General features: G+C 36.9%; 1 protein-coding gene across 2 annotated transcripts in view; it reads left to right on the top strand.

Annotated features, from left to right (window-relative positions):
* col4a2 (collagen, type IV, alpha 2) overlaps positions 1-18,255 on the top strand; it is a 105,352-nt gene that overhangs the window by 23,419 nt on the left and 63,678 nt on the right. For both annotated transcript variants that reach the window (XM_007227929.4, XM_007227928.4), the window contains exon 4: positions 12,076-12,156. In XM_007227929.4, coding sequence (XP_007227991.3) covers positions 12,076-12,156 — 81 coding nt within the window. The remainder of the gene's footprint in view (positions 1-12,075; positions 12,157-18,255) is intronic.

The following is an 18,255-nucleotide window of genomic DNA, read 5'->3' as shown; positions in this document are numbered from 1 at the left end:
GGCTTCTTGCAGTTTTATGGAGCTTTATCTCTTGTTTTGGATGGCCTACATTCCTGCAGTAATAAAAATACTAGAGAAGGAAAGGGTTTGTTGAGCTGTGTATGAGCGGTGCAGTGCATTCAGCTTTGATTACTATTTACTCACATGTCCAGACAAACTGTTAGCAGAGTTTGATTGTGTTTCATATAACATTGATTGCAAGTTGGAGGGAGTGTTCAATTATAGCCAGAAATAGATTATGTGACATTCTCTTTATAAAGGAAAAATAATCTATTAAGCCTACTTATAAAGAATGTAAACCAAATGTAGAGTAGATGCAATTGTGAATTGTGGAACTGGTGCTAATTCAGTCTTTTGTCTGCGTTTTGTCCTCCTGTTGGACACAAAACACTGTTTTTGGTCACTAAAAACAGGATTTAAAAAAAATGCTTTGTTTTAGTCTGAATCTCAAATTCCTCCTTATATATATATATATATATATATATATAGTGAACTACATAATCATAAAGTCATACAACTAGAATGTCTACACACAGAAAGTGCTACATTTAAGATTTGGTCACATGAATAAATGTAATAACTGTTCTATTACAAATATATATATATATATATATATATATATATATATATATATATATATATATATATATATATATATATATAAATATAGATTTAGTAATCATAATTCCATGACTTTCCTTGTAAACTTCCTAAAGGGAGTTGTGTGTAAATTGGGATTACACTTTGGGATTTGTATTAGTTTCTTTCTTTCTTTCTTTCTTTTGTTGTTTTTGATGCCTCTTTTTATGAGCTACTATCACATCATACAAGGCTAGTGTTCTCATGCAAGCATGCGTTTTCATGACAGAAAATCAGATATGTAATTACATTATTATGTGCGAAATTACATATTTAAATGGTAGATGAAAACAAAAATTGTAAAGTACTCCAGTACATAAAAGTAACTGCAGCCTTTTAAAGGGTTAATGTGAAAATGACACAGTTAATTTCGTGATGTCCCAGACATTCACACTCAGAAAGATAGATGAGACAACCTCTTTGAAGTCCTCAGTTTGGTAGGATCTCGATTTTCTGTGGGGTCTTGTACATGACAAGGGTCCTTGTCCTGCAGCTTTTCTATCAGTGCTCCCCTTTGACACTTAGCAGGGGTCAAACCTCTGTCCCAGATAGGATCACAGCCGAGGCCAGGGGTGAACAGGCACAGGGCAGAAGGTCAGAGTTCAGAAAGCTTTGAGTTATCCCAATCATGAGACCCCCAGACCAAAAGCAGACGTATTGAATCCAAATGAGAAGCTTGGTACAGAACGCTGTATTAAATTACACATAGACCAGCGAATTAGTCAAATTTACTAATTTAGCAATAGCCACAAACAGATAGAATAATAGGATAATACAAAATGCTGGATATTAAATAGCATTTTTGTAATATAAATGAGCGTGAGGAGTGCAGACAGGCAGGGTGAGGGAAGAGAAGGTTGTTTATGTAAACTGAGTCTGCAATTTAACCGCATGACTGACTCAGAGAGAGGCCTTTGATGAGAACCTAACAGCAGCGACGGCAGCAGCAAGTTGTTCTCCCTTTTAGACTTTGTCTTTTTCAAAGTAATAGCCTCCTTCTATAGATTACATACCATATGTATCGCTGCTCTTTATTTTTAGAATTTTTTTTTCCATCATATTTCTGTATGTTAATAAATCTGAATGAACAGCCCAATAGAAATGCTCTTAAATTTGAGTAGTTTTTCATTGGATAGCACCCTTGGACACCTATACATTTATATTATCTCTAATATTACATGCAAATCTTTCAATTAGTTTTAGTATTAGCGGCAAGAAATCTCCTTGATGTGGAGATCTGTGCAAGTGCAGCTAAAATAACAAGCTGAAAAATCATGTTTATGCATTATTGAGACAAACTCTACAAACTGTTCAGAATTTGTTCATTAGTAATTTGATCTTCAGTTTCTCTCCCCATCTAAACAAATAGTCTATTAGTGGCAAGAAGTCAGTAGTGGGTTAACCCTCCTCCCCTTGATGTGGAGATCTGTGCAAGTGCAGCAGAAATAACAAGCTGAAAAATCATGTTTGTGCTCTATTAAGTCAAACTCTAAAAACTGTTTAGTATCAGTAATTTGACCTTCAATTTCTTTCCCCATCTAAACAAATAGTTTATTATTGGCAAGAAGTCAGTGGTAGGTTAGCCCTCCTTCCCTTGATGTGGAGATCTCTCTTCAAACGCAGCTAAAATACAAGCCGGAAAATCATGTTTGTGCATTATTGAAACAAAAGCTACAAACAAGTTTAGAATTTGTTCATCAGTAATTTGACCTTCACATTTTCTCCCCATTCAAACAAATAGTGTAGTAGTGGCAAGAAGTCAGTAGTAGGTAACCCCTCCTCCCCTTGATGTGGAGATCTGCGCAAGTGCAGCTACAATAACAAGCTAAAAATCATGTTTATGCATTATTGAGTCAAACTATACAAACTGTTCAGAATCAGTAACTTGACCTTCAATTTCTCTCCCCATTCAAACAAATAGTCTATTAGTGGCAAGAAACACCTAGACAGCCCCCTGTCCCTCTGTATTTCTAAAATCTTTCAACAATTTGTATTTTTAGCAAATAGAGACAGATTAATGGAGTGTTAGGATGAACAAATGCCACAGAACCAGGCTACACTGCTTGGAATCTGTGTTAAAATGGCAGAAAACAACAGCACGTCCATGTTTGGTAGTGTTAGAAGCCTTCCGAGGCCTTCTGAATTCCTCAGGATGTCCCTTTCCCACATGACGAGAGCATAAGCTCTCAACATATTCTCTCTGGTGCTTTAAATTCCAGTTACAGGACTTCCAGGCTCTGTTCGCTCTGAGAATGTTATATATATTATAGTGTGCTCTGGAATGCTCAATGCCTCTCAGGTCAACCCCCAACGTTTCAAAGGTTTAAATCATCTCAGATCCACTCCCGTTGGTCAGGTTGTGTTATCTTTGTGTTAACTTTGCTTCTGCTTGTGGTCGTTTTCTTGGCACCAGAGCATGCTGGTACATCTGCTGCAATCCCTCCGTCTTCTGTGGTTTAATGTCACACAATCAGGCCTCAGTCTGACGCTTCATTGTATAAAGGCAGTCTGTGTTTTTTGACCAGCTCTCACGAACTTTCCAGTGGTGGAGGGGAGCTCAGCGTCTGGAAGTCGGTCTGTGCCAGACACCTGTCATCTGGCTTGGCTGAGGCTGTGGTCTCAGAGTCGGGACAATACCGTGGAAGAGGCTGGAGAAGTTGTGTCTCTGTGGTTTAGCCAATCATAGCCATGACTGTAGCGAACGCTGTGAACAGGATGACTCAAGCCGTGTTTGACCACAGGAACCAACAGTGACATCCAAACATGACTGTTGTTTCTTTTGTGTTGAAGTTTCTGAAAATATTTGTGCTGAAATTACAACGATAAGACAGTATTTAATGGCTTTCCATTGTGAAAAAGTTGTATATTTAATAAATGGGGAATAATTAATGTACACTTTTCTCCTTACATTTAAATTTTTTCCTACTTAATCTGTATTTCAGTATACTTAGAAAATGCATTTTTTTGGCTGTGCTAATTTTGTACTGGTAATGTACTTAAGAATATATATACTTAGTATATATCATTGTATGGTTATAACTGTGCATTTTTTATGATAAAACTTTACTTTTAACTAAATATATCATAGGAACGATATTTCTGCAATAAAACTGTACTTTAGTGAATTTTGCTAGCAAAACATTGATTTCAAACCTATGCTAATTAACCTTTTGGGCCCTATCGCACACTCTGCACAGGGCACATGGCGATGCTGTGAAAATGAGGTGTGTTTAGGTAATACTGTGGCGTGTTGCTATCTTGGTGGTGGAAAACACAGGTGCACTACTTATTGAAATAAACCTACACAACAGTCAATCATCAGAGTACATTCCTATAGGTGCTCCCAGTGCTTGTACACCCCCACTTGTTAAACATATACACAGACTTTTAACTCAACAATAAACAGATTAAAAAGGATAAAATAACATTGCTGTTCCCTTAAATGAGCTGCTGATGTATCTTCACAGCATGAAAGCGCAGGTCAGTATCCTCTGCTAAGACACACTGTTAACGCGCTGTTAAGATACGAATGCGCCAAAGTCAGAGCTCACCTGGCTCTTAAAGGGAACGATGGGCAAGTGACACACTGATTGGTTCATTTCACTTTACGCCCAAAGCACACCCATGATTAATAAAGAAAGTTAGAAAACGCTTTTTGCACATTCCGAGCTGTTTTTGCACCCTCACTCTACAACATATATACTATAGACATGCTAAAATAGGGCCCTTTATGTGTTAAAAGTTTACTTTAGTTAGTTAAGTGTAGGTTACAGAACTTTAAAAGCTGATGTTTGCAATGCAGTGAGATATTGGGCTTTTTATTATGATTTTTACCAGTTTATGTACAATCCTCAAAATTAATATGATGTTAAATCTATATTTGGATGGATAGCTCACACAAATTTACCTTAAATACAATTTAATTAAATACAAATTAGTGGTTCCAAAATAATACAGCTTAAGTACAAACCTATTTCAACATAATTTATGTATATATATACTTTTTTTCTACACGGGTCCCCACCAAGCTATGTAAACTTGTAGTGTTTTGAATCGCCTCACGAATCATCGCTGTGTCATTAGACCCGGTCATGTAAATACGGTTAGAATGTGCTTACGTCAGAGATACACACAACAGACCATTTACAAACACAATCCCACACACTCAACCTCGAGTAAAGAGACTGTTCTACACTGCATTCTGTGAGAATAGCTGTTATATTGACACAGACTAAACAACGTACACTACACACTAAAGACTATACACCACAACGTTCCATGACTTGAACTTTTAATTGTCATAAAACTAGAGCTGACAGCTATTGAGGGGGTGGGTGGGGGCGATGTTGGGGAACATTGGCCTTCCAAACCTGTTGCAAAGCTGTGGGAAAGACATGGTTGTGAAAGACCACGTCAAAGGATAGTGTGGAAACAGCTGCAATCATGAAATTGCTCAACAGACATGCATGCCAGTGATGCTACAGCGACCGGACCAAAACGTATTGGATTTTATTTGCAATTACACTGACACGCCATACATCCTATAATATACACCAGTATATTGATACAGTAAATTGATCCTGAAGTGTTACAACTACATGAAGACAGTGACTTGGGAACACCCACACCTGTATATGTTGCTGTATAAGCTGTTATCTTGTGAGTGAGGTCGATCACTGGCTACATTTATCCTCTAAAGTGAGTGATTGGTTGATTTTTTAAGTAATTGTGATCCTCAGTTAGCTTAAACACTTAAGCACTGCTAGCTAAATTATCTTGGCCTAGCCAGAGATGTTATTATTGAGGAGATCATCCACTGACTACAGTATGAATGGGATTTCCAGTAATGCTAATCATTGAGCCTTTTTAGAGATAATATCCCACCCTTCAGGATCGCCAGTGTAGTGCAGTGTCAGTAGTAGGGATCCCTGCTCCCCCCCCTTCCTTCGATATGGAGATCTGCGCAAGTGCAGCTGACATAACAAGCTGCTTAATCATGTTGTTTGTGCTTTATTGAGGCAAGTATTTATCGGTGCTGTAAAATAAGTTTCTCAAACAGGAATTTGACCTTCAGTTTCTTTCCCATTCAAACAAATAGGACACTAGTTTCTCATGACTGGAAATAACTGCCTGGCGGAGTTGGCCGCCTACCATCCAAACACTGCATGACCTGTTACATTTAGTGTCCAACTCTGGTCATACAATCTAATAAAGTAATGATGTCTAAACATTTACAAATTAGATTGTTTTTCCATATGACTCAATCTGACAGTATGAAAAAGGTGAATACCACCCTACTCTCAGGTCTGTGGGGTGTTGAGTTTGTTTGTGAGATTTAAAAACCAGACAGCTATTGAAGGGAATATAGTGTTCTGTTCTAATGCGAAGTCCACTAAGGTCCAGTAAATCAGCTCCATAATCAGACACCGGTTCATGGATCATCCAGAGCCAGAACTGGAAAGTCCTTCAGTTTTCCCCCAAGCCTTCTTTGTCTCTAATAAGAGAGAGTATTGGCTAACAGAGCATGAATACAATCTGTGAAAGAATCTGAAGAGGATGCAAACGGTTAAGTCTGGAAAAGGAAGAGAGGTAATTTATTTTACTCTGAGAAGAGAGAGAGACATGCCTCTGCCTGCTGAGATGATTCCTATTAATATAAAAACCATAAACCTTTCTGCCTCTGCTCACTCCCTAGATAAGACAAAGCATGGGATGCGGGGTGTTGCCTTTTAAAAAACTGATATGTGAGTCCCTCCAGCTGTGGCACTGAACAAGCTACACTCGTTGAATTTCTAATGCGTCTTATGTGAGGTTCACACTGGAAGATTTTTTGAGTTATAAATTGTTGTGCTGTTCAAACTACATGACTGATAAGCAAAACACGGTCACAAATTACACAATATTTCATAGTGGGAAATAGGGGTGGGCGATATGGCCCTAAAATATTATCACGATATTTCATGGCATTTTCGCGATAAATTATAAATTAGTTTTAAATTAGTTTTTTTTTTTTCAAGAATACACTACTGCAACCAAATGAAAATGTAATTTTATTATTGTATATGATTTATTTTACACCCCTACCTGAGATATTAAAAAATGCAAGAATTTGATAAGATTTGCAATAGAAGTCAATGATCCAGAATGTAATAAATGCTACTGGACAGATTTAATCTGTCAGAGAACAGTTTAAATTTAGAACAGTAAAAAACTTTTGCTTAGAACAGAAAAAAAAGTAAAAAAAAAAAAATAATAAATAAAAAATAATAAATTAATTAAAAAAATTAGTACCCTGATTTAATATGTGGGGGTGGGTGATATGGCACAATATTTTTAGGGTATAATATCATTCATGATATTCAAAAATGTTGGTCATATTATCGCGTACGATACGATATAACACACCCCTAGTGGGAAATCACATAATCACCCAGCTGCTCTCCAAAAATAATTATCATGAGAACACACCAAAACTAAACACACACAAGAACTAACAATGCTACGCCAGTTAACCTCTAGAGAGGAGAATACGCACTTGAAGTGAGTCCAAAATAAATGGGTTCATATGAAGCAATTGAGCAAAATCAGAGTTTATAGAGTAAATGTCTGATCAATTTTATACTGAAATATGCACTTATACAATGTTCTTTTTCAATCTCTTTTTCCTTTTTTTTCGCGCTCATGTGTAAAAGTTCTTTACACTAATAGTAAGCCAAATGCTTCAACGTGTGGATGCAATTAATGCATGCATCATAATTGATGCAGTAGAAATTATCAAGATTAATTGAGAAACAGAAACTAACAATATTAATTTAATTTAATTTCTGTTTGGCTCTTACAGGATTTGTAAAAGCTTAAATATGTATTGGGTGCGTTTACACTCATCTCTTTATGTGGATTTATGTGGATTTACATTTATGCTTTTATCCAAAGTGACTTACAAGGTTATTCCTATTACAATGGTGCGCCAATGTATTGTTAGGAGTCTTGCCCAATGACTCTTATTGGTGTAGCACAGCATAGTTACCCAGACCTGGAATTGAACCCAATCTCCCACATTGTAGCTCACTGACAGACGGTGGTGTTATCCACGGTTGTTCTTATCCCGACGCTTTCTCATTCAATCCCTGTTCTGTGGTTCTGATGTTTTATGATTGCAAAAAGTCTGAAAACAATAATAAAACATCTGAGGCATTCCACTTTTTTGTTTCACCACCATTTGTTTGTCTGCTAGTGATTTCTGTGCCGTCTGGTTTAGACACAGCTTTACGCACAAAGCCTGTTTTTTTTACCTTCCACCAATGACCAGAAACATGTGCTGTAGTTCAGACTACAACTGGTTTTTATCATGCCGTACACGTGCAGCAGGTTGTGAGCTTGTTCGGGCTGTCACATATTTAAGGAGTTAACTTACAGCTGTAGGACACTAAAGAGCTTCAGTTTTTCATCCTTTGCACTTGGAATCTTCACACCTGAGAGGTGGACAGATGTGAGATCTCTGAGATTTCTCTCTGAGATTTCTCTTAAGAGGCACTTTACTAGCTATCTGTAACTGTAGCCGTGCCCAATATGGATTATGTGGATGAGTCAGGAAGATGTATGAATTCACTAAAAACCCCATTTGTGAAATATTTCTGTAGATGATCTCCATATGGAGCCTTCAGAACGAGCTGAGAGTTGACTTTGGGGAAAAGCCTTGGAGAAGGAGACGGGCTAAACAACTTGAATGAGCTTTGCAAAGCTTAGCTTTGTTCATGTGTTCACATGAAGATGCACTGTGACGGTTCTTTTTAGGGTTTTTCAGATTTTCTATATTTCCAAAGTTTTCTATGACTATAGAATGAAAACAGAAAACAGAATAATTGTGATATATTTTCTATATTGTTAATGAGATTGCACCTTATTAACCTCCAACCAGTGAATCTAATGTGTTAGCTAGCGCAAACCTGCATACGCTGAAATCCACTCAGGCCTTGGACTTGACTTTTGCACAGGACTTTCTATAATGGTGAGAAGGTAATTAGTGGATTGTTTCAGGCATGGAAAATGTTAGTGTAGAAGTGGTGGAAAAGGTGATTTTGGGGCATGTGGGAGGGTTGGAACAGGATAAAGCACAATAGCTTCTCATCATCTGCATTCATCATCAACTGTTCAGCCATAAAACTTGAACTGGCCACTCTTTTATTCATTGTTTGGGCTTTACACATTGTGTAGCTTTCGTGCTGCTCTTTCGTCTTTCATCTTTTCCACATAAAAGAACAATGCTTTATGTCCCTCTGGAGCTTCAACGTACAGCATTTTCACAGCATTTCTAACTCAAACCCAAGTGAGGCTTTGAGGCGGAGCTGCATGGTATAGACGTAAAATGGGACGTTTAATGGTTTAATAATGTTTTTCACAGCAGTTTCAGTATTAGAAGCGATAAACTGTAATAAAATAATAATACACCAATACCTCAATATTGTATAACGATACCAAAAATTAATATTCATAAACCACTATTTGTTTGGACTAAAAAAATAGTGGAAAGATAAAAAGTTTTACATTTTTTACACATAATTAATTTGTGTTTTAAAGCACTTTTCAAGAGTTAGTTTTTGAAGTGCTCTATTCCCAAAGTTCAAGCTGGTTAATCTATTCAAGCTGGTTGACCAGCTAAGTTTTGGACCAACATAATGAATGTTTTGTTGAGTTTGATGGTTGAACTGATCCAATACCATGATCCACTTGACCAAGCTAAACAACCAAACTTGACCACACAGTTTGAGCAGATCAATCAGCATGACCATCATCACCAAGCTGGTCAACCAGCATCCTCAATCCAGTCAACCAGCATTGGGTACCAATGTCCAACTTAGTGACCATAATTTAATCCACATTGACCATCAAAGACAAGATTAGACCATCCAAAACCAGTTACCAGCAAGAGTGACAGTGGTCTTCAGCTACAGTAAACTTTTCGAGCAGGGTTGTGTTTTGTAAATGCCCAAGACAGGAGAACAGAGTTCAAGCCCAGCACTGTACAACATGTTAAGCAATGAACACAATGTGATAACTTAAAATCTAATTCATATCTCTAATAATTGAGCGTGCATTCTACATTTTAGGAATTAGATCCAAAAGCATGAATGGTTCAGAGGAAATCAAATTGAGCTTTATGCATTCCTTGACTTCTTAAATATCTGTTTTCTGTTCGAGAGTCATGAAATAGTCTCTAAATGAAAGTCTTTGTGACATATAGGCCAAACAGATCAATGTGTCCTTTGTAAGTTTTACATCCAAAATCTGGCTCGGCGAGAATAAAGCCAGCAGTTTTCTTCTTGTTCTTTATGAAGGAACAAGAAGCACATGCTGATACTGGGCTCCATGGACACACAGGATTACTACTAGAGTATTACTGTGGAATGTACTGAGAGTGTAGGCAGCAATAGTGTCACACCATGCAGCAGAGCTACCAACAAAAGGAATGCCATTTGGAAATATTTGACCATTTGGTTGTAAATTATCCTTAATTTGTTCACTCTTTGATAACCACAGGCTCTCTCGTTTGATATAATCTCACAGAATCACTGTAAACTTCAGTTTACTGATTTAAAACGAGATTCCACCAACTGTTTTACATTAGAACTAGTTGTAACATAATGCTTAAAGTTATTTAAATTCTTCAGATGTGTGTGATTACTGTACAGTTCTCAGACTCTGAGTGTCTCTTTTAAAATTGAGCATTTCATATCAAACCCCTATGAATGATGTTTTGTAGTGTTGAGAGTTTAACTATTTAATTATACTGGAACTTTAAGGAACTGATGGAATACATCTTTGAGTTAATACAGAACCTTTGCTGAATGCTATTAGAGTTCACATGGTTTTACATCAGCTATTGGAGGGGGGGTGTTTTGTGGAGAAATAAAAGCAAGGTTACAGAATGGCTTGGTTATGAGGTATATTTACTGTTTAATTGAATCCCTTGCCTAAATCGTGTTTTGTTGACCACTTTTCTTTTTCTTTAAAAACATGATTTCACTTTGAGACACAATGCACAAAATATTACAGAAGCCCTGCTCAATGACGCATCATCACGTTAATCTAGAAAAGTCAATGTAATAACATCTTGGCCCACCCTCAGCCCATTGGTATCAGCGATCAACCAATCATACTTAAAGATGATCAGCGATCAGTGATATTGTTCCACAAATGAAAGAATGGTCCATTAGTAGTATACAGTATTTTTTCCATATTTTTCTTCCAGATTCTCTGCTAAACATGTAGTTAGAAACTACTGTATCACATCCATCAATAACAGTATCATCAAGCAGCTTTTATTTAGTTATATAGTGATAGGAAAAGATATAAGGCCCAATCTTACACCCTGTGCAAAGCACGTCACAATGCTCATTGCTATCTTACACCATGTTAACAGTCAATTTTCACGTCTTACATCTGCGCCCTTAAAGAGATTAGAGAGATTAGGAATATATCTACACTGATGGGCTTGGTGGTCTGGAAGTGAGTTGTGTTTAGGTCAATTCCTGGTGTGTTTATATTTTGGCACTGACCGATTAAAACCCTAGTGCACTTACACTCCTGCTCATTACACATAAAAAAAGCTTTACATTAACAATAAACAGAAAAAAGAATAAAATAACAATTCTGTTCCCTTAAATAAGCTGTTGGTGCACCTTCACAGCAGGAACGCGAAGGCCAGTATTGTCTGCTGAGATGCTCAAAAGCACCACGCTGTTAAGATATGAATGTGCCAAAGTCAGAGCACACCTGGCTCTTAAAGGGAAAGACAACCGGCACCCTGATTGGTGTATTTCACGTTACACCCAAAACACACCCATGATTAATTAAGAGAATTATACCAACATGCACCAGCATGCCCTAAATCCAGCTGTCCAGTACTAAGAAGGTCTCATCTCAATACTCACGCTGCTTGTACTGCAAATAGTTCTAGTGTTTCTGCCAAATGTGAATAATTAATTAACAATATTATGTCTAGATTTCTGAAAGCCACCTTTCCATTCCTTCCCCTGTTTATTGCTTAGCTAGTAATTACCAAATTTCAAAGGGCAGCCATTCTTCCCCTGATTCACTCTGTGACATGATTTGAACATATGCAGCTGTAAGATGATGAGCATAATCTGTTTAGAGCAGCTAATGTTTACGACCATCACAAATTTCCTCTAGACATGAATTGTACAAAATACATCTGGACTGACGGTACAATCATGCATTTCTATAATGCACGTCTATGTCTACAGGCAAACTAAAGGATTCTTAAAGAAACACAAATCAAAGTTACTGTGTCGTGTCTGTTCCTCATATTAAATATGGCCTCAAAACGTATAATGTCTTACTGGTGGAATTTTAGAACAGGCATTATTATCATATTGTAACCAGTATTGATTGTGTATTTGTTTTCTTGTTTCTCAGGGTGGTAAGAAGCACCAAGGACCATGTGGGGGCAGAGATTGCAGTGGAGGGTGTCAGTGTTTTCCTGAGAAAGGCGGCAGGGTAAGTGCTTGTGTTTGTCCTAAACAACCGTCCAGCTGCAATCCAGCAGTTTGAGCAGTTTCCTGGCTCAAAAACTCTCTTTATCTGGAACACAAACAACAAAAAAGAGGATGAGGAGTTTTATTTAATTCTAAAGTTACAGCACCACAAAAAAACATATTCATATTCAAAATTGTTGTCCAATCGTAAGTGAAGTAATAATGAAGCAAAAATATAGAGATGCACCAAAAAAAGAAAAAAAAGAAATAAAACTGTACAGTTTTTGTACAGTTTCAGCTTGAGAATAGAGCCAGTATGTGAAGACTGTAAAGTTTCTCGAGATAGTATAATTTTTATAACAAGTGTGAAAAGTTATACAAAACAAACTGAAGAAATTTTATTTCATTTAATGTATGCGTGTACAGTGTAAAAATGAACTTAAACCTGCAGTTTGCCACATTCCTATTGTCCTTCCCTGTTTATGGCTCTGCAGGATTGCTTAAATCTTTAGTCATTACTTTGTATACTGTTTTTTTTTTTCTTATTCAGCCAAACACTTTTCAGCAGAATAATTTACGTTGCCAAATATTCAGTTGACCCCTAATAATTAGGAGTGCAGGCCATCTGGAACATTCAGCTGCAAATTTGACCTGAGAAGCTTCCTAATTAACTGGACCTTAAGGAACCGTATAAAGATTTTTTTTATCTCTCACATCTCATCACATCTTAATGTTTTGAGCTCTTGGGTCACAAATCAGTGATGTGTAGTTTGTCTGATTCATCGTTCCACACACCTGTCTTCACATGTTTCCATGCATGTATCCATAGAGGTTCCCAGCGGATTCTGCTGTCCAGAGTTCATTAGTTCAGCTGGAAAGAGGAGGGAGATAGCTTTTCAAAGGAGCTTTCCATATGTTGTGAGAACAAGCATATAGATCTAGACTAAACACTATGGCCTAATGAGATAATGGCTGAGGAGTGGCCTGAAGAGGCCCTGCTAATAGCCTGTAAGAGTGTGGAGTCTTTCAGCACAATCTGTTCTAACATGGGGAATTCGGTTCTGACAGAGAACAGCTGGAGAGCATCTGAATGCAAATGGTTATTTTCAACTTTCACCGAAAAACTTTCCTCTTTGGTTTTTACGTACAGCAAAATTCCTGCGTTTTTTATTTTATTTAAGTAATCTTAATCTGACACATCTGGTGCACAGCCATGGACCTGTAATTAGAAATGAACAGAAACAGAATGATCCTGTTGACTCAAAACACATTTGGGGCCCTGTGATGTTGCTCATTGCTACCTTGCACCCCGTCAACAGTATATTTTCACACCTTGGGCCTACAAGTGCCAAAGTTTAGGAATAAATCTACACTGATGGGCATGCTGGTCTAGAAATGAGGTGCGTTCAAGTCAATGTCTGCGATTTCGCTATTTTGGCGGCAGAAAACACAGGTGCGCCACTGACTGAAATAAACCTGAACAACAGTCAGTCGTCACAGTCCATTCTTATAGGTGAGCCATATAGGCAGAGAGCAGACCTATTCCTTAACTCAACAATAAACAGAATAAATAATAAAATAGCATTGCTGTTCCCTTAAATGAGCTGCAGGCGTACCCACACAGTGTGAACTTGCAGGTCAGTCTCCTCTGCTGACACACACAAAAGTGCTGCACTGTTAAGATACGAATGTGCCAAAGTTAAAGCTCACCTGACTCTTAAAGGAAATGACATGTCTTTTGCGTGTTTCAAGTGGCACAAGGAGTATTTTTCGTGCCTTTACTATACCAAAGACACAACGACACGGCCCTTGAAAGCTAAGAAGGAAGATCTCCAGCAAGTTTTTTTTTTTGTTCTGAAAGAAGTCTGGCAGTAGAGTTCCCAGCCATTTACTGTCATTTATGAAATTACACTGTAATTACCACATACAGTACTCTACTGTGAATAGTACTTACAGTAAAATGCTTCCAGCCATATATTATAACCATACATCAAACATATGAGTGACTGAATTGTTGAACTGTGGGTATATTTATGTGTCTTCCACATAAACCTTTTGTTATTTTTCCAAGAAATCTTCATTGAAGTTCAGATCAGTTTGGAACAGTTATAGTAATTACATTATTTATTTTACACTGTTAGATCTATATTTTGGGCACAATTTATAATAATGACTCCCCCACTCACATTATTAACTGTCTCCGCCTCCTGATTTATACATTCAGCCTTAATTTTACATTAAATTATTCTGTTTTTATTATAATATGTAATTTTAGTAATAAGCAATGTTCTGGTTACCTTTCTGATTTAAAAATCAGAAAAACTAATGATACAAAAAATGTTGCATACTAAAAGTCATGTGACAAAATGCTAGTTCCTGTCCCTTTACTTTTGGCATATATACATATATATATATGGTACCACTTTAAAATAAGACTACCTTTATAAAGGGTTCATACATGGTTTACAATTAGTTTATTAATGGTTACTAATTAGGTTGTAAATGCCTTAAAAATCATTAATAATCCGTTATAACACATATGTAGAAAGGCCAACAATAACCTGTTGTTTTCCAAACAGTGAACCCACAGCCATCTATATTGTTGCTCTTTCTACGTATGTGTTATAACTGATTATTAATGATTTTTAAGGCAATTACAACCTAATTATTAACCATTAATAAACTACTTGTAAACCATTTATAAACCCTTTATAAAGGTAGTCTTATTATAAAGTGGTACCATATATATACATGCACATTCATACAAAAAATAGTACAATGTTAAGAAGCACCAACACAACATACATCCAACAATTAAACACAAACACAGAAAGAGAACAACATATACAACATATGTACAACATATCAAAACAACAGTATTGAGAAACAGTCTGCTCAATGTCCTAGTATGACCTGCAAAACAATAATCTTTACTGTAAATTTTAATATGAACAGTCAAAAAGTCTAAATTATTGCTCGTTATACATGGCCTGCTACTAATTCAGTATATCAGCATGATCACGCACACACACTATACAGCAAAAACTTTGTCACACACACTTTCTGATCTGCTTTAAAAGGAAAAAAATCTCTGTCTCCTGAAGAAATAGCTCAAATAGACTCAAATGACTCAAATTTCCTATTCAGGCCATGCTCCAGCACTGCAGCGTCACTAGCTGCGTAGTTTATCTCTATACCAGACTGTGTTTGGTATAAGCTCACTGTTTGTACAACATATCTGTGACCTTTTGCTTAATGTGGTGAAAGGAAGTCTCCTGAGGAGGAGTACGGGAGAGAGAGGAAATACATTCCTCAGGATGCAAAGGGCCTCGTGACCACAGGTCAAGTCATCTGGGCTGTCTTTTTCTTTTTCTTTTTTTTTTTCTTGTGCTATGCCGGAAAGGGAAGGAAGGTTTTATTGTTCTACAGAGCCGTGCACTGAGTGCACTGAGTGCCAGGGCTGTACGGCCTTTGTTACAGAATCCATATCACTCCAGATCAGTCTAAACAATCTGTATGTTTCACCATGTTCTTTTTTTTTGCCTAACAAATATGTAGTGTAAAAATTCAGGAAGGAAGAAGAGGAAGGAGAGGCATTCCCTGATTGATGTCTTTGATCCAAAGAGTGCCTCATGGTCAAGAGCCTAAAGGCCATTAGTGCAGGCATGCTTTAAAATGGAAATGGACCAAGTGGCCGTGGTACAGGCCCATTTCCTCGTAGGTACACTGTAAAAGTAAATCAAATTATTTTTGTTTGTACAACATATCAGTGACCTTTTAGCTTAATGTTGTAAAGGAAGTTTCCTGAGGAGGAGTAAAGAGAGAGAGAGACAGAGGAAATACATTATATTATAACAAACCAGACCAAATGAAATCATATCAAATCAAATGTAATCAGACTTATTTTCACATCACAGAGTACAGGTGTACAGGTGGGTGAAAAACTTTCCTACTACTACTATGCAGAGAACAATATTCACAAAATAGAGTGGAATAAGTAACATAAAATATAAAATATTCAACTAACTTAAGCAATATACACAATACCTTACACTATAAACATATGGAATTGCACTGTAGATGAATATATAGATATACAATGCTATATGCAAAAGTACATTGGTAATATGTAGTAAATAAACAATGCCAGCCACAACAGTATGTGTACTGTTTTAAATGTTATTCGTTGTGTTATTCAAATGTTATTCATATTTTGTCATTCATATTTTTTGTTACCAAACTAGTATAGATCCTGATGTTCATCAAACAAACCCTGAATCGGTTTATGAAAATCCTCAGAATGTGTATTATTCATATCATCGCTGTCCAATAAAAAAAGTTTCTCCTTTTTTGTTTACTACATAATTTGAACAAACTGTCCCTTACAATATGCCAAAATTTCTTGATGAATGAACCAATAGAAATACTTCAAAATGACCTTAAATAAAATTTATAAATCTTTTTACATTGACTTCCATTGAAAGTTTAAAAGGGTTTTTTTCTTTCTTCTGTAAAATTGCTGTTTTGGACATACTTGTTTTTCATTGGACAACAACGATATGAAGACGTTGAGGATGTTGGATCTTTGACTTCTGATGACTCCTAAATTGGAAATCATTAGTAAGGTTAGGATTCAGGGGCTTAAAAAACAGGAAAGTTTCCATTTTTCAACTCAAGGAAATCTTTTTTTTTCCTTTCCACACATGTGCCTGAAATGTTTTGGTTTGTTTATTTCCCTCTTGTCTTAACTGTTTGCATATAGTGTTCCTTGTATATTGTCCAGGCTGGAATAGTGACTCTTTTCCTCCAGCCAAATCCACATCCTCTGCGTAGTTTTATGTACCTGTCCATGAATAATGTCTTCTGGGGAAATGGAACCACGCAGATGTCTGGACAGATTTCATGTTCCCCCCTGTGGCCCTTCATGATCTTTGTGCATCTAGAGAACAGGACAGAGAGTAACGTTCACAGCGAAACATTGCTGAGTACTGTTTCACTGGTGTCTATTAGAGCCAATGGGTGTGAGATGTTTCCTGCCAGTGTTGGATAATAAAAATTTAAAACAGACCTTAACCATTTATCTAGTTCAGTTTATATATATATATATGGAAAAGGGGACCATAGTAATGTATGATGGATGATAGTAATGTATGATGGATTACATTATAATTATATAATGTTTGGATTTAAAACAGATGATTGTCATTATAAGGCTTGCATGAGACGCGCACATGCACATGATCATTATATCTTTAAATCATTATATCAAGACAGGAGGATCAACGTAGCCCATATTACTGCCCATGTGACTTGATGAGTCAGAATGGAGGTAGTGGTGGTGAATTGCTTGGTTTGTTATTTTTTTTACTTTTTTACATCCTGTAGGGTTTACAGCTGTTTGACGTGCCTAATTTATTAGTGCATTTAAATTATTGTAATTTGGCCTCTGAGGATAGTTACATTTTCTTCAGCTTGACACTGGTATCTGTGTTAAAATGACTTGTGCAGCTAATAAACATAAAAAGTCTCCCTAAAGACAGAGGATTCGAGTCTGTTAGAGAAAAAAAAATCAGTGAGAAAAAGAACTGAAGTTTACTGCAAACAAAATAGAGGCAAAACAGAGGCGTTGCAGTGGAATTTGGACCGGGACCACCCGACTGTTTACAAGAACGGTTAATTTCAATTTTGAGTTTATTCCAGTGGGCTGCCAAACATCTCAGCCTGGCCAGGGCTCACCCACTGCTCCTTCAGTGCTGAATAGTGCTGTGAGGCTGGCTGGCATCACGAGCTTTGAAACGTGAGGGTGTTTAGCAAAGTTCATACCATTCCTTGTACATCACTCACTGACCAACCTCGGAACCAGATACCCCTTGATGTTTTCATTTTCTTTTCTTTTTTTCAACAAGGTGTTTATTTCCATCATGGACTGTCACTCAAATAAGCTCTGTGTTTGGTGACGTTTGGGACAAAATAATAGATTTGTGTCTGGAGAAAGATTTCAGAGTCACTTACATTTTATTGTCCTTTGGAAATGAGACTGTGAGCTTGTGGTGCCAGTGAGTTACAACATTGTAAAACAGCAGTGGAAAAATATAATGGCAAGTCCCAGCATTGAAAACAG

This window comes from Astyanax mexicanus, chromosome 11 (assembly GCF_023375975.1).
Source record: "Astyanax mexicanus isolate ESR-SI-001 chromosome 11, AstMex3_surface, whole genome shotgun sequence".
In the NCBI taxonomy this organism is placed as follows: Eukaryota; Metazoa; Chordata; class Actinopteri; order Characiformes; family Acestrorhamphidae; genus Astyanax; species Astyanax mexicanus.
The sequence above is the reverse complement of the archived record's forward strand: the minus strand, read 5'-3'. Positions and strand labels throughout refer to the sequence as shown.